General features: G+C 39.5%; 1 protein-coding gene across 6 annotated transcripts in view; it reads left to right on the top strand.

Annotated features, from left to right (window-relative positions):
• MYLK (myosin light chain kinase) overlaps positions 1-22099 on the top strand; it is a 223507-nt gene that overhangs the window by 165373 nt on the left and 36035 nt on the right. For all 6 annotated transcript variants that reach the window (XM_075512682.1, XM_075512681.1, XM_075512680.1 and 3 more), the window contains 3 exons: positions 7809-7859; positions 9548-9675; positions 13122-13275. In XM_075512682.1, the coding sequence (XP_075368797.1) occupies positions 7809-7859; positions 9548-9675; positions 13122-13275 (333 nt within the window). The remainder of the gene's footprint in view (positions 1-7808; positions 7860-9547; positions 9676-13121; positions 13276-22099) is intronic.

The raw sequence follows: 22099 nt of genomic DNA, 5'->3' as shown, positions 1-22099 counted from the left end.
ACAGCTAATTCCAGTGAATACTGGCAACCATCACCTGTCATAATCAGTGGTATGAAAACCTAACAGGATAGACTGGATTCCCTCATCTGAGTAATACACTTGTTAAACCCGCTGTTCTCATATCCAAACCACGTACATTGAAGGGATGACCCAGCACAGAGTTTGATTGCACAAATATAAGTTCTTCTGCTCCATTAAAACTGACGTTACGTCAAAGAAAAGAACTTCCTCCACACACCTTCAAGTAAAGGGGCCCAGACACATTACTTAGCAGTATTTGGTATCTTGCTGATATAAATCTTTTATATCTGCTACTATATAAAATCTGCTTGATTTCCTGTCAAACACATTTTTGGTTAAGTAACGACTCATTCTCTTGCTGACAGTTGTTAATAAAATGTCGCCACCGACACTGTCCAGATCAACTCCTCTGGAAGGCTGCACTGTTATCTTCCAGGATCTGATTTCTCAGCATTGTTGGTACTTGAATGCAAGGCTGAGCAGTGGTATCTCTGAAGCAGCATGTCACAAATGTAAATATCTCAGACAGGACTCCTTATCATTTTATATATTCTTTTCCATAGTGGGTGGGAGTCTAAGCATTTTAATTACCATGGAAAAATTATGAGTCAGTGGCCAACTGATTAGCACGCAGTTCTGTTATTTACTCTTCAATAAACAATCTTGTCAGAGAATCCAAGTCTACAAGCACCATTTTAAGAAAATGTCATTAAAACATTAAACTTGACGTGTCCAGTTTAGATAATATATAACTAAATCAGTAAACACTTCAAGTTTTTTCTTGATTTTCCTTCCATCAATGTAATACAAAACACAGCACTGATGAATACAAAATGTTTCAAAATCTTCCTTTCATGTCAGATTGTTTTGTCCTCAGCATAGAACTTGCCACTTTCTAAGGGAAGAACTCAGTTACTAAGGAAGTAAATAATCAGGTCAGAGATGTTCTTTTAATTGCAGAAATAAGAGCATTGTGTAGCAGCTGTGATCTGGTGACGGTGCTGCTGCGTCTTCTTTGGTCCCTGGGATAGTCTGAGATGCTTTTCAGGGTGAATGAGGCTATTCAAACCAGTTCTCAGTCCCCTTCGTTTCCCAGAAGGTCCATGCTGCCCTACTCCTGGCTGTTGCAAGAAGAACCAAGACATCTTCTGCACAGTCAGTGCAAGTACTTAGTGTGTTGGAACAATATGAGTTACATTGCCAGGGAAGCCTCTGACCAAACTTTTCAAGGAAAAAATTTTATCTTATTTTCTAAGAGAAGCTAAAACTTCCTCTTTTAGTGTATGTAAAGAAAATTGCCATGACCTATTTTTAAGACCTAGATATGATTTCTCTGAAACTCTGAATAAAGGTGCTGACTTCATTCCTCAGGACTGAGGTCCAAGGGTATATAGCTGTGGCACAAGGCCAACCAAACTACCTGAGGTAAAAAGGCAATGTAGGATTTAACTTGGTGACTCTGAAGCTTGGTTGCCTCCACAGATGAAAAGAAAATTCAGTTACTGTACGTATAAAGAGAGCAATGGAGAAACACTAATTTGTTGTGTAAATCACTTCTCCTTGATGCCCAGTTCAGCACTGTTTAGCTAATGCCAGGTATGCATTTTGAATCTCTGCCAGGTCACTTTACAGCTCACACCATACTGACATTTTCTGAGTTAATGTTGGCACAGAACGGTATTTTTCATATTTTCGTATTTCATATCTTCCATGTGTTTTTCATACAGTCCATCCTACATAGCTGTATGTTGACAAAAGAAGACAGAAATGTTTATTGACTGTCTCATGCAGAGAAAAATGAGTACAGTTTTTGCAACATGGCCTTGAACTGAAGAGGTGCCATGCACCATTAATTCCCTGTTAAGTCATTGACTAGAAATTGCAGATCTGAGGCATGTAATAGAAGCATTGACCAAAGTTTCTTCTCTATGAAACAGGGACCTAAATCCATTGGTTTAATTAATGTGCAAAAGCACATAACACCTAGCTTTTCCCACTGAAATCATTTGGAGCTCCTGAATGTCCAAATGACCTGACAGTATTTTCCTACTTAGTAGACTGGGTAGCAGGCTAGTAACCTAGTTTAGATTGCTGTACCTACATACCTGGGCAGAGCATTTTAGCATCTAATTGTGGCTGTTCGCACAGGACATGAGAAATATGAAAATTAAATCTATATTTAAGAAATTAACATTGTTGTCTTGCTCCCACCAGAGCTTTTAGTGGAATGCACATGGCCTGGGTTGTTTGTAATCTCTGTTTGACACTGGATCTCTTCTGCACTGCTCAGATTTGCTTTAATTGCAGAAATTGCTCAAGCACTGTGCTACTAAACTGCTATGGAATTGTTTCTTCCTCCAGCCGAGCTGTTTTAAAACACTGAGTTACTTTCAGTGTACTATGTTGCATTATTGAAGCTCTGAGTGTGCTAGTATATGCTAGCTCTCTCTTGACTGGAATGCAAGAGTATTTCCTGGATTTTTATTTTTATTTTGAGAAGGAGGAGGCTGGATTTTTTTCAATTAGAGGACAATCTCCACATGATTTAGAAACTAAATATGGGATGTTGCAACAAAATGACAGTTGCTTTTAATGAAAAAAATAAAAGCTATTAAAAACTGTTCTGAAACATGCAAACTCAAATTTCTATGGCATTTAATTTTCTAATTTCTGCTTGTCATCAAATTTTGGCCAGAGTTGCTTTCTACTTTATTGTATTTAGATAATAAACACTTATTTGGAAACAGTATGAGGAATTTGCTCTTTAGAAGTAATGAAGCAGAACTGTTTTAAGCTTTCAAACCTTGACAAAGTGTTCAGGCTACTGGTGCTAGTGCATTGTCACTGTCATTTTTCTCTGTAGCAATTAGCATAGGTTCATGAATGTATGAATACATTGGTAAGTAATGATGTGTTGTCTTTTCCTACTACAACTGTAGCCATCATCCTTCTCCTATTTCATCTTGTCTGTGCTAAGTAATACCTGTAGTAAGTTTTTGTACCATCAAGGAAGTCTGTGACAGAACCAAGGATAGAACTGAATAATCCATTGCCTTGACCACAAGGCCAAGTGTTTTATTTTTTCTGTACTTCTAGACCTCAGTCCCTCCATGCTTTCTAGTATAGCATTGAGTAGTAAAGCTTTACAGGCAACAGTCACCTTTGATTCAGACCCTGGTATCTATCCTCAGAAGGGTCTGAAGGAGGTTACACTGTGATTCATTTACATGTGGGAGAGAAAGACTTCATAATGTCACATCCCACACGTCTGAAGCATTCAAGTGAGATGGGAAAGAAGGAGCAGAGACTTGAATCCGGGTTTTCCATCTCCTGTATAAATATTCTTGTTACCACAATATCTGACATGTTACAGATTACTTCTTTTTTCAGTTTCTCTTAAAGGAAACTCTGAAAAAAACAATTTAGTTCCTCTGAGAAGATGAAATCTTGAAAAATTTTGCATGAGGGGAAAATGGTTTTCTACGTGACTACAGTATTAGAGCATGTCATTAGCCCTTCTCCTATCTTGGGCTCAAATGAGGCTATTCCACAAGCAGACAGAAGCAGGGAAATGTCTTGCTCCTTATGTTAACAGAGTTAGGTATTTATTGTACTTGTTTACCAGGTGCTGAAACCCATCACTATAGAAGACATGCACATAATTTTAGGCATGTCCCTCAAGGAAGACAGTAGGAATTATGGACTGGTTGGAAATGCTATCTTGAGTACTGATTTTTTTCAGACTGTAAGAGTTTTACTTCATGGTTTACGAAAGCAAGTTGTGCAGAGAGCCATTTCAGGGGAGGGCTATGCCTATTTTTAGTAAAATTCCAAAAAAGGGAAACAAAAAAGAAAGACGGAGGCTTCTGAACATATCTGCTCTCACGAATTCAACATCAGGGCAAAGAACGGCACAACCAAACATCGCACAGCTATCAGCCTGTATGGGATCTTCCCCTTTTTTAGTTTATGTGCGTGTCCCCTCAGACACAAGCTCTCTAAGAGGCAAACTTGCCTATAGAGTTATGTAAATACCAGCCTTGTAATGTCTACATTAAGTTGTTTCCAGAAGGCAGATTCATTTACGGAGGGAATATTATGTCCTTTTTCTTCCAGGCTGGTTTTCAGCTTCAGCCTGTTTCAATGTAAATATCAAAAGAGAGACAAACTGTCTTTTTTTTAAAAAGCAGCAGAGGCAGACTTGAACTAACATTTCCAAGAGACTCAAATATTTTAATGAAAACAATCATTTGACCTTGTCAGCTTTGGGTAATCTTATTAGATTTTTTTCACTAACTGTCTCCAGCAGCTTTTGAAACAAAAGTTGCATTTCAAAAAGATGCATGAGATGAGCTAGTGTTCTTAAGGAAGATCCAAGAACAGTGGAGTGTACGCCATTAGCCAAAGAAGTCAGCTTCACAGACCCAGAGACACATCCTTGTACTTATCCCCTTCCATGCTGCCCCTTCCTTTCATTTCTGCTCAGGGCTATTTGTGTCTGCAAAACAGGATATTCAGCCAGACCTTCCAGCAACCCTTTGCAATCTGCATGGTTTGATGAAGTCCAGTGACAGTCTGTACATCCTCAGTCAAGTGAATGTAATGTCCTGGTGGGTAAAAACTAAAAATTAAACAAAAAATTTGTATTTACATATAAAAAGCAGTACCCTAGATGAATGAGGTCATGGGTTCGTGTTCTTTGCTTTGCTGCTATGGAAATCCTCATTGAGGTGAGAGCCTCTTAAACTGCCTTAAGCATAGCCCTTAGTTATTCCAGGGCTAGGACGGACACCATGCATTTGTTCCACTTACAGGGTAAATGTAATACCTGGTGGTTCATTATACATCCGAACCTGTATAGAAACATTGTTCTTTAACACTGATGAATTGAATGTCACTGACTGTAGTTGTGAATGAACAAATTATGTTATTGGGGTCCCTTCCGTGATGACCTGAGAGCGGCTGAGAGTAGGCAGAGAAAAGTGAGAGGGCTATCTGAGTGTATAGATATCCGTTCTGTGCATGTATTGTGCAAAGGCAGAGAATGACATTGTCAGCCAGGAGGAAAAAAAAATTCTTGAGATATTAAGAGTCAGAGTGAAACGTGAACATTTGGAGAGTATGGTGACTCCACCAGCACCTTGCTTGTTAACTAAGGTACTGCAACAAATATACAATGTAGGCCAAGAGGTGATAACTGAGTGAAAATGATGCTGGATTAAGGAACTTGCTTTTCCTCCTATTTGTCTGCAGTGACCTTTCTGAAAAATAGCAATAGCGTCTACAACCCAAGACAGCACTTGACAAATGGTGCTTTTTCCTCATCGTTGCTGCTCTTTGTTCATATCAGGCTTAATGGAGTGTGGAAGTAATCAAATTCATGTCATTGCTTTAGCTTGTATTAAAAGCCATTATAGTTCTGAGGAGATACCCAACAGCTATTTCATTCTCACTTTAGAGAAAAGCAGAGAATCTGATGTCAAATACAGCGCGCACACACACAAATATTTACATGTTCTTAAATCATATAACTGAGTTAGTTTGCATGCGATTACGCATCTAATGAATAACTAATGGATTACTTCCATTAATAGGGATGTTTAACAGCAGATGATAGGCCAGACTCTACAGCCGTTCCAGCTGGCACCTGATCATATAAGTAGTTTCATCCATGTAACTGTGACTACAGCTTGAAATAAATGAGAGTTTCAGCTCAGAGTGTGACCATACAATGACAAAGAGGAAAGCTGCTTTGAAAACACCACTTCTTGCTCATACAGCTTGGGCAGGAAAGAGGAGCTGGAAATATATTTGCTGTCACTTACTACAGCAGCCAGGGTACATGTCAGTCTGTTCATGGCCTGAAAAGTAATGGGTCCCTTTAGTGAGCAGTAGTGCTCTCTGAAGGTCTCATTTAAACAGGGTTAAGCCCACATGGAAGACGTGGCAGGACAGATACCTAGCTCATGTCCTGGTGGTCCAGTTATACTAGGATAAACACCTCACAAGTACTAATCTAAACCTTTAACTAGTTCTGTTGAGCTGACAGTCATAAAAGAAAGGCTTCCTTGGGAGATATCCAACTATTCTTTTTTGACTCAGTCGTAAGTACTGCAAGAATATCCTACCTCTCCAGTATTGTGTTTCTGGTTCCATCAAAATCAATAAAGACAGATCATATAAAAGCTAAGCATACTTTGAGAGAAAATTACTATGAAATGAAAATTTCCAAAAAGAAGGTGGCAACAACTTCTTCTATATTCAGTGCATAATGAAATATTCCCCAGAATGAACTGAATAAACACTGGTGTTAACAGCTAAACCATTATATATTTATTAAAGCATTTGGTCTCTTAACAACCCAAAGGACATCAGTTACTATCTCCAGTGACTCTAAAACTTAAAATCAATCTTCACATCTCTCTGTTGCTTGAGCTATAACATTAGACTGCCATGGTGGGTTCACAACTCATGGCTCCTTATTCATGGAGCATCAGGTGGTGTGTTCCCTGGGCATCATGCACAGCTTGTAGTTCGCTGTAGCAAAGGGATTTAAAATAAAAGACTCCCTTTATTGGTTTGGTGGATTTTTGAGGATTTTTTTTTGCTGCTCAGTGCCTTGCTACTTTGAATAACTTAAGTAAACAATGAACCAAAAAAGTCAAACCTTTTGAGACTGTTATGGCTATCACTAGGCACCTATGTATATGCTGCCAGATATTCAAAAGCACTTAGCAGATACTGCCTCAGTTGGAGGCAATAACATCTTAAAAGCCAGACTACTTCAATCAAGCTGCCTACTTGAGCATAAGAAAAGAAGAAATGTCCTTTCACAGCAGAGGCTATCCTCTGACAAGGATGCTTAGGATAGCAGATGAAAAGAGAGTGCTCTAAAAGGAATGAACCCCTCCACTTCTGGAATTCAGTGGTTTGAAGGCATCCAGACTGTTACGTTTAATGGCCACCACTAGACCGAACTCCTGTGAATTTGTCCTTTTGAACCTGTTTATGTTTTTGTCTTGCAAAACATTACTTGTCGTTGAACCTAGCTTATGCATGCTATATTTAAAAATACTTCTTTTTTTTCTTTTATGCCTGCTGCCTGGTAATTTAATGGGGTGGCCCCTAGTTCCTGTTTTGTGAAAAATAGTTAGTAGTCATTTTCTACCTACCTGTCTTCTCTACTTTCTACCTACCATTCACAATCTATAGAACATTGTCTTCCCAATATTTATATGCCCGTGTTTCAAATTCTGTTTTGACCCTTTCTTTTGTGAATATAGCAAAAAGTTGTCCCTGCCTAGGGAAGAGGATGAGGCAGAGGGGTGGTACTGGGGTTTACTGCCTGTATATCACTGTTCCTTTGCTAGCTCACAAATGGTGTAAGAAGTAGTATGTGGCGTTGACTACCCTAGTTTTAACTGACCTCATTCAGCATTGATTATGCTGGAAATCTGAGTAAGAACTCAGTATGAGATGGATCTTGGCCCAGTGTTTTCACCCCAGTTAAACTGCAATAAGGAATGGAGCATAACAGAGTATGGGAGATGTGTAGCAGATTGCTTTGATTCTTTTAAAAGTTCCAGCTTCAGCTGTGAATATTCTGAGGATCATTCAGGATAATAAAAGTGTTTTAAAAAGTATTTTTAATTCTTGAGTTTAATATGCTGAAAGAACATATTAGATTTTCAACTGCCAACAAAGCATTGCTATGGATGTGAACTTTGCAGTTAAGCTGGTACCTTCCAAAGCTCACCTTTGAATCAACTTCTTTTTTTTTTAACTAGGTGAAGCAACAGTGAAGAAGAAACCAGCTCCAAAGACTCCTCCAAAAGCAGGTAATTTGTTGCATGTGCCATCCTGTAGGAATAAATAATAAACCGATACAGTTTTAAAGAACAGACACCCTATTTCTAAGTACAGCTGTTTGCCTAGTAAATTTGTTTGCATATGTGATTAAACGGTGAGTATGAAGTTCTACGAGGAGAGAACTGGAAAGCAAAGTCCATTTTTCAAACTCTTTCATAAGGTTGCATTGCGCTAAGACTTAAATTATGAGCATGCAAAAAAGTTACTATCGAATAAACTATAGCAAGATCCTATCAAAAGTCAGCAGTAGTCCTATAACAACACACCTTATCCTTCAGTGAAAGAGATTTTTATGTGTATCACAGAATGCCACCTCTGCATGAGTAGCTACCACAGAGAAGTTGATAGACTCTCCATTTCCTCATAACTGGCAATATGGTAACCTGTTCATGTGTTTGCACTCTCCTAGGCAAAGCTATCTATATTTAAAGTACCCAGAATGTTCCTTTACAGGAACCTGCTTTCAGTGTCTTAAAAGTTTGTCAGACTTTTAAACTGTTCACGCTATTTTCTTTGCCAGATGTGTGCCTCAGCCTAGTTTCCTTCAGATATTTCAAAACAAAAACGCTTTTCAAAGAACAAGTCTAGGGGGGAAAAAGCCACTTTGTTTTAACTACGTTGAAAAGAAAAAGAAAGCACTTTTTTCACACCCAGTAGCCCTGTGCTTTGGACAGGAATGTTACATTTGGCAGTGAGGTCATTCTAATGTTAGAGAATGCCTTTTATTGTTTCTGTCAAAGTGTCCTCAAATCTGCACGCATACACACACCACCACCAACCCCCCACCCCAAATATTTTTTACTGAGCTGCTCCGGTAAAGCAACAGAACAGGTTTCACCCTGGAGTTGTCCATGCTGTGATGGCACACTCAGCATCACAACCCAGAGGCAGGAAGTAGCTGACTCTCGGTTGTGGGAGTCACAACATCTCTTTTGACTATTAGCAAAAGAGATGTTCTGCCATCTATTGATACTCAGGCAGTGAGAGGGAAGAGGAGGAGAAATACCTGATCCAGATATGGAGGAGTATGAATGGGAGTGCAAGATTGAAAAGAAGCACTGTAATACACAAACAAAAGGATCTGTTATTGCTCACGGGAGAATTGAGTGTGATGGAGAAAGACATCGATTTCTTTCCTTGTCTCTCTAATAGATGTCCCACATGGTGTTTACCTGGCCACCAAAGCCAGAATCTTCATAGGCGGGTGCTCAGTCTTAAATTTTCTGAGTGCTGTTGATGACATTAGGGAGCAGGTTTGCAGACCCCCTCAGCACACGCAAACTGATAAGAAGTTAGCTGGAGCCATTCTTCAAAAATACAAAGTGCAAAGAAAAAATAAGTTTTTCTGAAAAACTCAACACAAAATTTCATAAGCTGTTTATTTGGAACTGGTGGTAGGTCTCAACACTTTTGGTCTTTGGATTTCTGTACCTTGGTCTTGCATGAGCAAAATCCTGACGGGTAGATTGTTATTGCTTCACTACAGTAGAATTAACAATGTCCACAGAACTGTTTCATTGCAAGCACAGATAACTGCTAATCTGGATTTCAAATGCTGTTCTGAAACTGTTGAGCTGAGAGATGTATGTGTTTTGAATTTTAAGAAAAATAGAAAGTATAGTCACCTAAAGAGAGATTTTTTTTTTTTTCCCATCAGCTGCTCCTCCTCAGATTACTCAGTTCCCAGAAGACAGAAAAGTCCGTGCGGGTGAATCAGTGGAACTGTTTGCCAAGGTGGTAGGAACGGCACCCATAACTTGCACCTGGATGAAATTCCGTAAGCAGGTAAATTGTTTTCTGGTCTGTTTTAACAATCATTGAAAAAGTAGAGCTGGAAAGGAACTCCAATGACCCATCTTGTCCATCTCCCTTCCCCAGGAACTGGCAAAGTCCATGTCATTCCTGCCAGATGTTTTCTTCATCTCTGCTAAAAACATTCCAATGATGAAGATTTCACAACCTGCATTAGCAACCTATTGCAGTGCTTAAATATCCATACGGTTAGAACTTTTTTCCTAATGCCAAAACCAAATCTTTCTTGCTACAGTTTAAACCCGTTGCTGCCTGTCCCCTCCTATAACAAATGACTGTTCCTTTGAGAAAAGCCTTAGACCATGTTATTAAAGGATAGGTGATGTGAGAGGTATAGGTATCTGAAAAGTATCTGTCACAGGAAATGTTTCTCTCCTTCAAAAATAACCTCTTCTTCATTGATGCTTGGTCTAAAGTTATGTCAGAGGGGAAAACGCCATATAAGAAGCGTGAGTGAAATGTCTTACAACACAAATGTCACCGCGCAAGGCACAACACCAATTACGCTGCTGTGAGTGCCCTCACCCCCTAGGTTTAAAGTTCCTTCTGCTTGAATTAATTTGCTTGAACCACATTACATGTGTCCACAAGGGCAGTTTCTAAAGAGAGTTGCTTTAGCGAATAATAAAACCACTTTAAATCAAATAACGCAATATGCAAGTACAAACTGGAAAGTGAAGTGCCATGTTAGGATAGAGCAAATATAAAAATGTACTGTAGCTGCTCTTCTGTTTATTTCATTCTGAACTCATTAGGCACTCTATAGAACATAAATAAAAACATCTCCTCCTACAAGGAAGTTTAGACTCTAAATCCAGATGTGTCAGCATTTAATTGAAAGAATTCAAAACAGTTTGCTAGCGCAAAGGGTATTCCAGAGTCCATCTTTGCTAACCCCAAATAACCTCTTACTTTAGGGGAAAGGATGTTTTTTTCCTGAACTCATATATTTTCTTAAAATTCTTTAGTTTCAAGACTGGAGTTAGAAAAGGGCCTACTCAGTTATACAAAAATAGGTCCCAGAAGTTCCAGTGACATTCAGTGTCCTGTTTTGCTGAGCTCTGTCTTAACACATGGGTAAAACATACCACTCAAAAGTGAGTTTCTGGTTTGTGCAGAATTCTGAGTTTATTGTTGAATACAACAATCCTATTTACATAGATTTCAAGGCCATTTTTATATACAAAATCTATATGATAACAGAAACCAGCAGCTCATAATACCCATATCAGATCCATAATCTGTGATTCTACACCTTTTTTCCGTTGTAAAATGTTATTTTTACTATCTTTGTACTTTCTTCTTTAGTTATTCACTGTGAGACAATCTAAAAGTTTGCAAAATCATACATTAAAATGACATACAAATTTTTAAATGGTTCATTATGGCAGGTGAATGAGATAGGAAAGAAAAAAAAACTTCAGAAAAGTTAATAAACCCTTAAGCACAAACATTGAGGACAAGTGAGGGCAGCAGTCTTCCATTTATTAAATGAAATGGGGAGCCAGTTACTATGTACTGTGCTGCACCATTATTTTGCTTTCTTTTTCACTTATACTTCACCACACATTGTTTTGTTCTTGGATTTCTTCCTCTTGTATAAATGTGGTTGATTTCAACTCCGTTCCACTCCCAGTCCTGAAAGTGAAAATCACCCAAGTGTTCTTACAATTTTCCTGGGAGCTATTTGTGGTAGTTATCCAAGCAGATCCAGTAAGTGGTGAGTTGTGATTTCAGCCCTGCCACTGCATGCCGCAGCATGCAGGAGGGACTTGTCCTCTCCATGTTCCTTCCTCATGTTCCCTCATGTTCAAGAGAGCCACAGTGGCCTCTCACAGGTATATTCTGGACAAATATCTTTTGCTTGAAGAAAGGCCATGTCACAAAGTTGTGACCCATACTGTTGTACATGATGGCAGTCTAGTGGAGGGATGCTGGAACTGTGCTCAACTAAAAAGGGGAAAGCCTTTGAAAGCTTCTTCATTAGTTGAGGAACAAAGTCCATCGTTTAACATTGCCAATTGTTGGAGCTTCTTAACTATGACCAGTGCCTTTCTTTTGGGAACACAGGGATCCAGCTTCCTGTCCCCACAACCATTGCAAGCCACTGAACATCCTTTCAGGGCTTTCTCTGCATATTTTCAGGGCTTTCCCTGCATAACGCAGATCCAGTTCTACTAGACTGATTTTTTAATTACTATTACCCTTTGACTAATTCTAATGAAGCAAAACATATAAGCCAGCGTAGAATCTCAGAAGAATAAAGTATGGGGGCAGGGGGGAACAATTTTCAGTATAATTTAAACTGTAATCCTACATAATCCCATTTGCTAACTTTCTATTCGAGTTACCGTAGGAGCATCTTTCTCAGGTTACTTTTGGGCATATAGCAATGCATGTGTTCTATCTCAGCTGAGGAGAAAGCAGAGAAAGTCCTGCTCTTAGTCTTGGAATCTCTTATTCTCTGAATATATGAGACAAGATAAGGCAAACTAAATAGCCTTCATTTTTAATGAAATCCTGAGAATGAGTTGGAACAATCACATATCTAAGAAGGAAGTGGTGGGAGGAAGAAGGGCATTGACATTTTGTTGTCTGTTTCATAAGAACACAGTGTACAGCTTCTATAACTGCAGTGTAGCATTATAAGGTTTTTAAATAATCTGTCATGTCTCAAGCTACTACTGATTAAAATCTAGGTCTCCTTGGCCATTTATGCTATGATAGCTTTGTTTCAATTAAAAACTAGTTCATAATATGCCTATGGTATTCAGCTGAGATTTTGATTTTTGCCTCTCCAGAAAATAAAAATGCTATAGGAAAGCTGAATCTGCTCTTTGTATGTCTCTCTGCACAGCTGTAGCATTACATCTCCATTTCAGGCAACATAATCTTCAATTGTTCGAACCCAAGAAACTGTTACCCTGATTTATGTGGAAGTACAGAATGAGGCTGGTTAAGACAAGAGGGTAAAAGTCACAGCTATGGATGATTTGCACACTGGGCCTCTAAAGGGGAATGGCAAATGAATTTGGGTATTTAGAGCTAAACCCTTGTTCCACTGTTGTCTCTGTGAGATATGCGAGACCAAACTTTGTTCTTTTGCCAATTACACAGTTTGCACTTTCAGCTTGTCAAAGAGGAGTTAGAAAGTGAAATTCCTGTTCCTTAGCGGAGTCCCAGCAAGACCAATGCTCCCTGTTGCCTTTGCAGGACTGGAGCCATTATGATGTTCCACGGCATTTCGAGATGTTTTGTGTTGATTACACGCTTTATCAGCTGCACATATTCACTGCTGTAATAGAGTTATCTGCAGAGAACGCTCAATATGATAACCTTGTATTGTAATTTGAGTTCTTTCAGATATGAAGAAATTTATCCCATAAAATCTTTATTTTTTTTTCTTTTGAATTTGGCAGATTGAAGAAAATGAATATATTAAAATTGAGAATGCTGAAAACAGCAGCAAGCTAACAATATCATCAACAAAGCAGGAACACTGTGGATGTTACACCCTAGTCGTAGAGAACAAACTTGGCAGCAGACAAGCACAAGTCAACCTCACAGTTGTTGGTAAGTCCATAATAATGTTTTAGTTATATACCTATTCTTCAGACATCACTCTATGTTTGCTTTATATATGATGATATGCAAAAAAATAAATAACATAATCAGATAAGTTAAGAAGACTGAAATGAAAAACCAGTACTTTAAAAAATATCTGGACTGGACAGTGACATTATAATAAGGACTATAAGCAAGTTCAGTAGGGCTATACTGTGTTTTATGTTGAAAAATTACTAATTACAGATGGAGGTACAAAATAGCTCAGACTAAAAAAAAAAAAAAGAAAAAAACAGCTCATATCTCCATTTTTTGGTTAGATACCACTTCTTTTTCCCATTTAATGTTTGCAGCATCCAGATGTTTGGTAGACTGCAAGTTTTAAAACTGTTAGTTCAGGAAGGATTGAGATGGTTTCAATGAGACTGTAAATTTGAAAACATCCTGTTGCTTGGGGGAGGGAGATTTTATCCTTTTAATTGAAATTCCTACCATTGCCTACTGTTTTACAGTGACAGAAAGTAGTGAATAAAGGCAATCTGTTTTGAATATGGAGCCCTTCGTATATGGGCTTTTACACACATGTATTTTAAAGCTTCAAACAGCCTTGTCAGATGACACAGTCAGGCCATCAAGTTTGTTGTAGCAAGCTGTGGACAGCTGCAGATAGTTGTAGACTAGTAGACAGTTTCAGTATGTTTGCAGATAAAACTGCAGCCTAGATCTAGACCAGCTAGCTTGAGTGTCAGACAAAACCTAGAGCTGTGACATCTAGCTGTGAAAGGGCTAATGAACCCACCCTGGTGTGGATACACAGCAAATGGCTTCCAGGGAAATCTGGGGAAGTTCTACAAGCAAAGAGGGTGATTTGGTTAAAACATTAGTCTGCGGGATGGGTCTGTTTCTAGGCTCTGTTACCTATGGCCTGCAGAGGGGTTTTGACAGAGGGCGGGGGAGGGCAGAGCTTGTCCAGGCATTTGGATGAATTCTAGTTCAACCAGCAAGGCTGCATCCTGATCACACACTCATAACTGCATTGGCTTTGCTGTCCTAACAGATACGTGGGCTAGTGAGCAAGTAAAGAAATGTGGGTATAAGGCCAAGGATGAAAATCTGACTCCAATGAAATCAATGGCAAAATACCATTAACCCAAGTTGGACTGGAAATTCATTCCAGCAATCCAGTGAATAACATACAAAGTTTAATGAGTAGAATCACATTTTCAAGTACAATACCCACTGCTAAAGAGTGAATGTCCCTCAGTTGCATACTGCTGTACATACTGTCAATAGAGGCCTCCTGGTTATTTAAAGGAACTTCTTTCATCTAATCTGTGGCTTTCGTTGCAGTTAACAGTTAAAAGAATGAATGAGTATAAATATCAAGTAGATTCCAGCAACATGCCAGAGAATTCAAGAATGGGAGAAAATAAAATAAGTATTTTTCACATGATGCATAGGTAAATTGTACTACCCCTTCCAACAGTGGGTTGTGCAGGTCAGAAGTATAACTAGATTAAAAATAAACAACATGAAAAACTGGTCCTCAAATAATCCTCATATACACTGTTCTGGGTACAGCTTTTGGCTCCAAAGCCCCAACACAGCTGATTAGCAGCTAGAAGAATGGCAGGAGATCAATGGCTCTTTACACTTCTCTTTTTTTCACTCCTTCCTAGGCAACTGCTGCAGGCTGCTAACTGTAGCAGGCTATTGGGCAAGATGGATTTTTTTTTAGCTGAACTAGGCCGACAGTTCCTACAACCTTGTCACTGTGTGAGCCTTGACTCATTATTATATAAGTCACTGTTTTATATCCTTTGGAGTTAATTGGTTTGAAAGTCTTTGAATTCTATAACCTTATAAAGCTACATCTCAGCCTCCTGCTTTGCTCTTCCATAAGAAACATGCCAGAGAACAGTGGGATTCCCAGAGATGCTTTTGGGACAGTTGGGTGAAGAATCCTTACAATGTGCTGGAGTTTGCCATGCATTTTGGCTGATGACAAGCTATCCGTTTCCAACTGAAAAGAATAAATTGCCTCTTGTAAAATTGCCAAGCTCTTCAGTGAGACATCTTGCTGATGTCAGCACTGCCAAAGGCATGACAAAGCTTCAAGATTCCCAGTTTGCTACACATGCATTTTAAGGCCAGATTCTTCCATCTGGGTACTCAAAAATGTGGGAAAAGGGAGCAAAAATGTCTTCCTTCTAGGAAGCGGGTTAGAATCTCACTACTGAGATAGAATCCTTCACCCTGTTTGACCTTCAAAGGTGTTAAATGTTCATGCAAGTTGGAAGGTACTTTTCTCCAAAGCCTACTCCAGTCAAAACAAGGAAAATATACTTCTTTAAATATGCAAAACGGGAGACCTCTTAGTCTACCAAAGCTCATCTTTAGTCCTAAATTCCCACTTGTCCATTCTCTCTGCTCCATCCAAAGTACTGGGAAGAAACTTGCCCTCCCTGCCCTGACCCCACATTCATAACAAGCGTTTGTCGAGTAAGCCCTGGTGCTAAAGATCAGCTCTGTTTGCCTCAGCTATTTATAATAAGGCTCTAAACTCTGTGTGGGCTGCCTCCCTGTGAGTTTACTGATAAAAGGCACATCTATGTGTATGCTGTGTGCTCAAAACACTGCTGACTGACCACAGTACACAACTGAGTCTTGAATGTATTGAGGGAAACTACAAATGAAGAACACTTGCTCTTTGGAGGAGTGGGTCTGAGCCAACCTAGAGCTATGTTTCTGAAAGAGTGTCTGTTCTGAATTTTAGCATATCAAAGGCATTTGTTAAAATACAAAATGAAATAAATAAGGAAATAAAGAAGTATTTGTTTTATTATTACTCCTTACAACCACAGGGCTTGCAAAGTTTTCATGCTGCTGGGCAAGCTTCTCATATGAAAGATTCCAATAAGCATTTCCCAAATTAAATTTGGACTGTAAGACATGCCAGGGAGCAGGTTGCCCAAAAAGTTGTGCAGTCTCCATGCTTGGAGGTATTCAAGTTCAAACTGCATAAGCATCTGAACAATCTGGTCTGACCTTATATATGATCCTGCTTTGAGCAGAAGGTCTAAAGACCTTCCTGAGGATATTTAAGATCTTGGTTTTATGCTTTTGGTTGTCAAAGACCTTTCTTCACAAAAAATAATATTATTGACTTACCTCCAACCAGAGGACAAAGGACTGAGCTTATCTGCCAGGATTCAAATCAGTAATAATCCTGCTATTATTTAAACCCTGAGTCCTAGACTGTAAACTATAGCTGGGTATGATTATTATAAATGATTTTTAATAATGACTTTAGGGGAAAAAAAATCTACCCTGCATTCCTTTGATTTTGGCTCCTAAAGTCTTAAATTTAACTGCTCACAGTCAAGCTCAGACTTCGACTGCAAGCTTAACTGAACTGAGCAGGGGTTCTGACACTTAAAGAGTTTGAATAGTATACTATTCGATGCAGTTTGAGCCATGGGAAAAGATGCTCTTGAAAGTAACCCAACTTTATTCTAAGGATTTTTTTTCCTTTGCGGTTTTAATGGATATGAATGAACAAAATGTCCGTTACACTCAGCCTCCAGTGTGAGCTGTTTGCAGTCCACCCAGCAGATGCACAGATATGTAGTCAAGCTAGAGGACACTTGTTAATTGATAGGCAGTGCAGTGTGGTGATGAGTACACAGCACTGAGCCACAAGGATTGAGTCTTGAGTTTCACATTGATTCATTGTGTAACTTTGTCTGTATAAGCACTAATATTACTGGGAGACCAGCAGTAGAAGTAAGACATCCAAGTTAAGCAATGTCTTCTCTTAAAGGGTTGACTGGTCCCAAAATGTCCATGTGAGCTCTTCTCTATTGTTATGATTAGTTCTCTTAAATAAGCAATTTCATTAGCTGAGTGATCTCTCTAGGGAGATTTTGCAAGATGTTTCTGCTCCAAAACCAAAATGGGCTGTTGTGGGACTGAGCTAACGATTTACAGCAGACACTCTGTCAGATTAAAGTGGACTTCTGTTGCCAAAGCTATATTAAATGGGCCAGTGATGAGCTTAGTGTAAGACAGAACTGATTTAGGCAAAGTAAAGCCCTCACTCTACAGTGATAGCAATATTGGATAATTGCAATAAGGAATATTAATTCCTTTCATGCCACTTATTAGATGTATATGGGTAAATTTATCAAATACCTGGTTCTGAACATTTTAGCTATGTGACAGGAATACCCCAATCTGTAACCACTTTTGAAAAAGGAACTTGGTTTTCATACTGACTAAAGCTGGATACTATGACAGAGAGTCAAAAGAATAACAGAGCATTCAACAAGGAGAATTTGGCATTAGAGAAGTAATCTGTTCTGCAGCTATGCCACAAGCTTCCTTCATGATTTTGGGCGAACTGTATATGCCTAGTATACGGGGATTTTCTGATGATCAGTGTTTGGTGAATACTTTGGATATTAGTGACATCTTTTGTTAATACAGAAGTAAAAACACATGGGGGCTGATTTTGATCAACTTTGTTTGTCTTTTATAAATCCTCTAGATTTGTATTGTTCCTGGTATGGTATTGTATAAAAGAAGAATTATCATGGTGATTAGTGAGCTATATGATAGATATATGCAGAAGAATAAGAGAAATATCACTATACCCTGAGAGGCCTGAAGATAATTGTTACAGTGTTTTTATTACTCTAAGCATTTGTGCGCGTACTGTGTACTGTGTCCTCATGTACTGTTGGACAGCGATAAACCAAGTACTTAAGGACACTTACATATAAGCATGTTGCACACAAGTAGTATAACATGTATATGTATATACATGTTATATGTATATGTATATGCATATGTATAACATGTATAACAAGTAGTATAGCATGTATAGTAGTATAACATGCATGCAAGTAGTATAACATGAATTCACTAAGTAATACCTGCTCCTCTGCATGGGGTTACGATTCCATACTTGAGTTGGGATGGAGAAGTTACTTTCTGTGAGGAAACTTACCTCTGTGCCTTTAGCAGAAGCTGTATGAGCAGAGTCTTTCCCACCAAAAATGAGAAAATACAAGTTTAGCTTGAGAACAAGATCTGATCGTCACTAACTCCAATAGTCATTGAATATAATGGTAGGATTATTAATTGCTTATATGAAGGGCTTGGTCCTGGTTCAACAAGTGACATATACGCATGCTATATGAGCATTAGTTCTTTGCCCTGAAACTCTATTAGAAGGAAATGTGGTAACATAACCAACAGTTCACAGTGGCACTATCAGCATTTTTTGTGAGTTCCTGAGAAGTCTGGCTCAGTGCTAGCCGCTCGGACTGAGTGGATCCAGCAGTGGTCAGAAACTGTGCGTTCTCTCTCTGGAAAAGCAAGTGCAGACATCTGTAAGCAGACAGTGAAACAGAACAACCATCCACACTTCTACAGAGAATACTGCAGCTCAGAAATGCTAATGTGAATGCTTCTGAAACGTCATCTTTTGAGAAGCATCAGATTATATCTTGCAGTATCCATGTGATTCCCTGTTTACAGTTAGGGTCGAGAATGCAGTGAATTTCCTAAGAATATGTGGGTGGACTTGGTCTCTAACCTTTAGCCTTTTAAATTCCTCTGGATTGCTGGAGGATTTTTGTCACCAGTGTTATGGGTAAAGAGCAACTAAACTGCTAGTTAAGGAAGAGATGTCTTACGTTGCTGTTCTTGCTGCTGTTGTAGTTCCACAGTGTTGTAACCTCCACTGTCAGCCTTCCCATTAATGCTTGGTGGCAAAACTCTGCAGCTGTATCAAAACTAAATTTTCACAGCAAGGTAACAATGTATAGAGAAAAGCAGCCTACGTTGCCCTATGCATCAGTGCCGGTACACTGATCCAGATTTATTTCTTGAAGGGCTATCTAGTTTCAATGTCATTTCTGCTAGGATAAATTCCAGTAGAACTCCCTGCTTAGTTATTTTTCCTGATACTTACCTTCACATTTCTTGTGATGAAGAAAGGGAAGTATCATGACAGTATTTCTCACAACAGAATTCCTGTATTTTATCTGCTGTTAAATGCTAGGAATGTCTTAGTTACTAAGAAACGATTCATCATGACTCCTGCACATGAACATGGGGTTCCTAGAATCCAAACTCACCCTGGTGGAGACTTGGAATCTGCTGATAGTCTTACTGGGTGAAGTCCTAAAATTTATTCTGCCTTTCAGAGGACAGGTATCAGAGCTCTAATTCAATCAGTTGTCAAACCAAATGCCCAACATGTAGCACATGAGTAATCCGAATAGCTTGTTGACTCAGGCACAGGAGCAGATGGTTTAGAAGAAGAGCTCCTGAGAATGCATTATATATTTGTTTGTTCCATTAGGCCTGTGGCAGAAGGAGATGTTCTTGTGCTGAGGGCATTTGCGTGGGAGTGGTGAGCTCTGGTTTCGTTCCCAGCTCCATTCTCCTGCGTGTCCCTGGGCAAGATCATTTTACTCTTTTATGCCTCAGTTACCCCAACTGGCAAAGTGGGAACAACAGCACGAAGCAGTGCTCTGGGCCTCCAGTATTTGTGAGCTACTTTATCTGCAGGTCTCAAAAGGGCAGTTTTTAAATAACTTAGTTTTATGTCAGAGTTGTTTGGAGGGCCAATATGGTGAGGGATCACACTTTGAGGAGGCTAGCAGCAGTCCACAGTGTGTATTACAGGGGAGGGGTGAATTTCAAACTCCGGTCCCCTGAGCTAACTAACCTTGTCCATGTGGTCCTCGGCTCTGCTGGGGAGGCTGTTTTGTTAGGAGAAAATTTCCGTTCATTTCAACTTCTCTTGTGTTGTTTTGCGGGAGAACGCAGGCATTCTTTTCTACTTTAATTTTATGCTAAACCTATGGTACGCTAACATCCAGAAGGGTGCTAATGGTTGTTACAGGGTGTTAGGGGGTAATAATATCTCTACTTATAGCACTCCTCTCCCTTGGAAAAAAAGCTGCAGGGCATAGTTTTCCGAGCAAAGCAGAGAGGTCTGCCATGACCCCAAGCCCTGTCAGCAATAATGCAGAGTTCATTTATGACCTTTTATGGTTTCGCTTTTCTCCTGCTGATGAATTTCAAATGAAGGCTTTGCCAGTGCTGTCGGCATGGACAGTGTTCAACTGGCTTTTGCAGCATATTAAATACCTTCTCTGGCTAAACAGCTTGTGGAATGGAATTAAATTGTTTCTTTCTGTCTGTTCTTTATCTGGCAGACAAATATCACAATATCTAATAATAGTATTATACAGTAATATGATAACTGGATTTAGAAAGAAACCAAACCAATTTTGAGAACAGATAAAGAAAACTACTTCAGAGGCATTGCTTCAGTGCTGTCTCTGTTCGTGAAAGAAAAATAACTTTTTTCAGAGGCTGTGGTTATCCTGTTCTCAGTTTTCAGAGGCTTTCTACTGGAACAGCATTGCTGCTCAAGAGCCCGCCAGAGCCCTGCAAGCTCTTAGTGTGCAGCAAGCCCTATCGCCTTGCTTTGGCTCAGCCTGACCCTCACATCAAGTAGCAGAACAATTTCCATTTCCCTGCGCTTAGAGTTAGATAAGGAGATTGCTGCCTTTTTTGGTCTCCTGGAATGGTGCTTGTGTTCTGCGGACTCTGTAAACTGAGCCATGTGGAGAAGGCAGTGAGCTCTGGATAGCACGGTTTCATGTTATGTGGGTGTCCTGTGTGAGCTGTGGGTTCGCCGCCTCTGCAGAAAGAGAGAAAGTCCCTTTCCTTATCAGGAGGAATTCTGGGTTACACACCACTGAGAAAAAGGCAAGGACCTCAAGTCAAATTTGTCTTATAAATAGCAATGATTTAAAGGCTGAGCAGGCTTATGCTTTATGCTTCTCAGAGTGTAGAAATACAAATTAATTAAAGGTTACTCCAGGCTGTATATCAAAACCTGTTTACCAAAATATTCCTGAGAATTCATCTGAGGAAGGAGTGCAGCTGAATTCAATTTGGCAGTAAATAAGATGTGCACATTTCGATCCTGGTATGGTCTTAAATGTGGCTTATACATTTCACGTGAGGCCAGCTCATGACCTTACCATCTGCCCTAAGGAACGCATGCCACAAAGAATAAACTGGAATCTGACCTCCTTGCTCTGGGGTAGTGGAAATTTATGTCTCCCGCTGTTGGGAAGTAGGGTTTTTTTTAATCTGTGCCTAGTTTTCTGGAACACAAAGGGAGGAAAGCAGTAGAGCCCTCCTTCACATCACCTGCACTGCCCTCTTACTCCCCTATGCATGGTGTATAGCATGTATGAGTTGCTGCTGCTGTTTCCTCTGTGCCACTAGTGTCAGTGACTTTATGCAGTCTCTGTGCTGCTGTGCAGAACAGTCCCTGAGGCAGGCTTGAGGCCAAATTAACTGCTTGTCCATCTCCTTTGCCTGCCGCTAGGCTTTGGGAGCCAGCTCGGGGCAACCCTACTGATATTCCTAAAGAGATTACGTAGGGAGCTTTGTGCTTGAGTCCCCCTTAGCATTTAACTGTCCAACCTCCCACTATCTTGTTAGCCTCTGCAGTCATACTATTAGGCAAATGAGGTGATCATGCATCCTAGTAAAAGAGGTATAAGTACTATCTGCTACAAAGGAGGTGGAGTTTGTAGAATTCTGACCAAGTTCAACAGGACTGTGTGGATACAGTTAATTTGACTGTGACAATCTAGAATATCATAAAGTGTAGCTTAGTCTTGATTTTGGTGTTATATGCAAGCTGTAAGTTAGCCAAGACTTGGAGTACCTCTAGTTTCATATAGTTAAGATATCTTATGGTGGAGAATATATACATGTTTTCTGTTGTTGC

Source organism: Mycteria americana, chromosome 9 (assembly GCF_035582795.1).
Source record: "Mycteria americana isolate JAX WOST 10 ecotype Jacksonville Zoo and Gardens chromosome 9, USCA_MyAme_1.0, whole genome shotgun sequence".
In the NCBI taxonomy this organism is placed as follows: Eukaryota; Metazoa; Chordata; class Aves; order Ciconiiformes; family Ciconiidae; genus Mycteria; species Mycteria americana.
The sequence above is the reverse complement of the archived record's forward strand: the minus strand, read 5'-3'. Positions and strand labels throughout refer to the sequence as shown.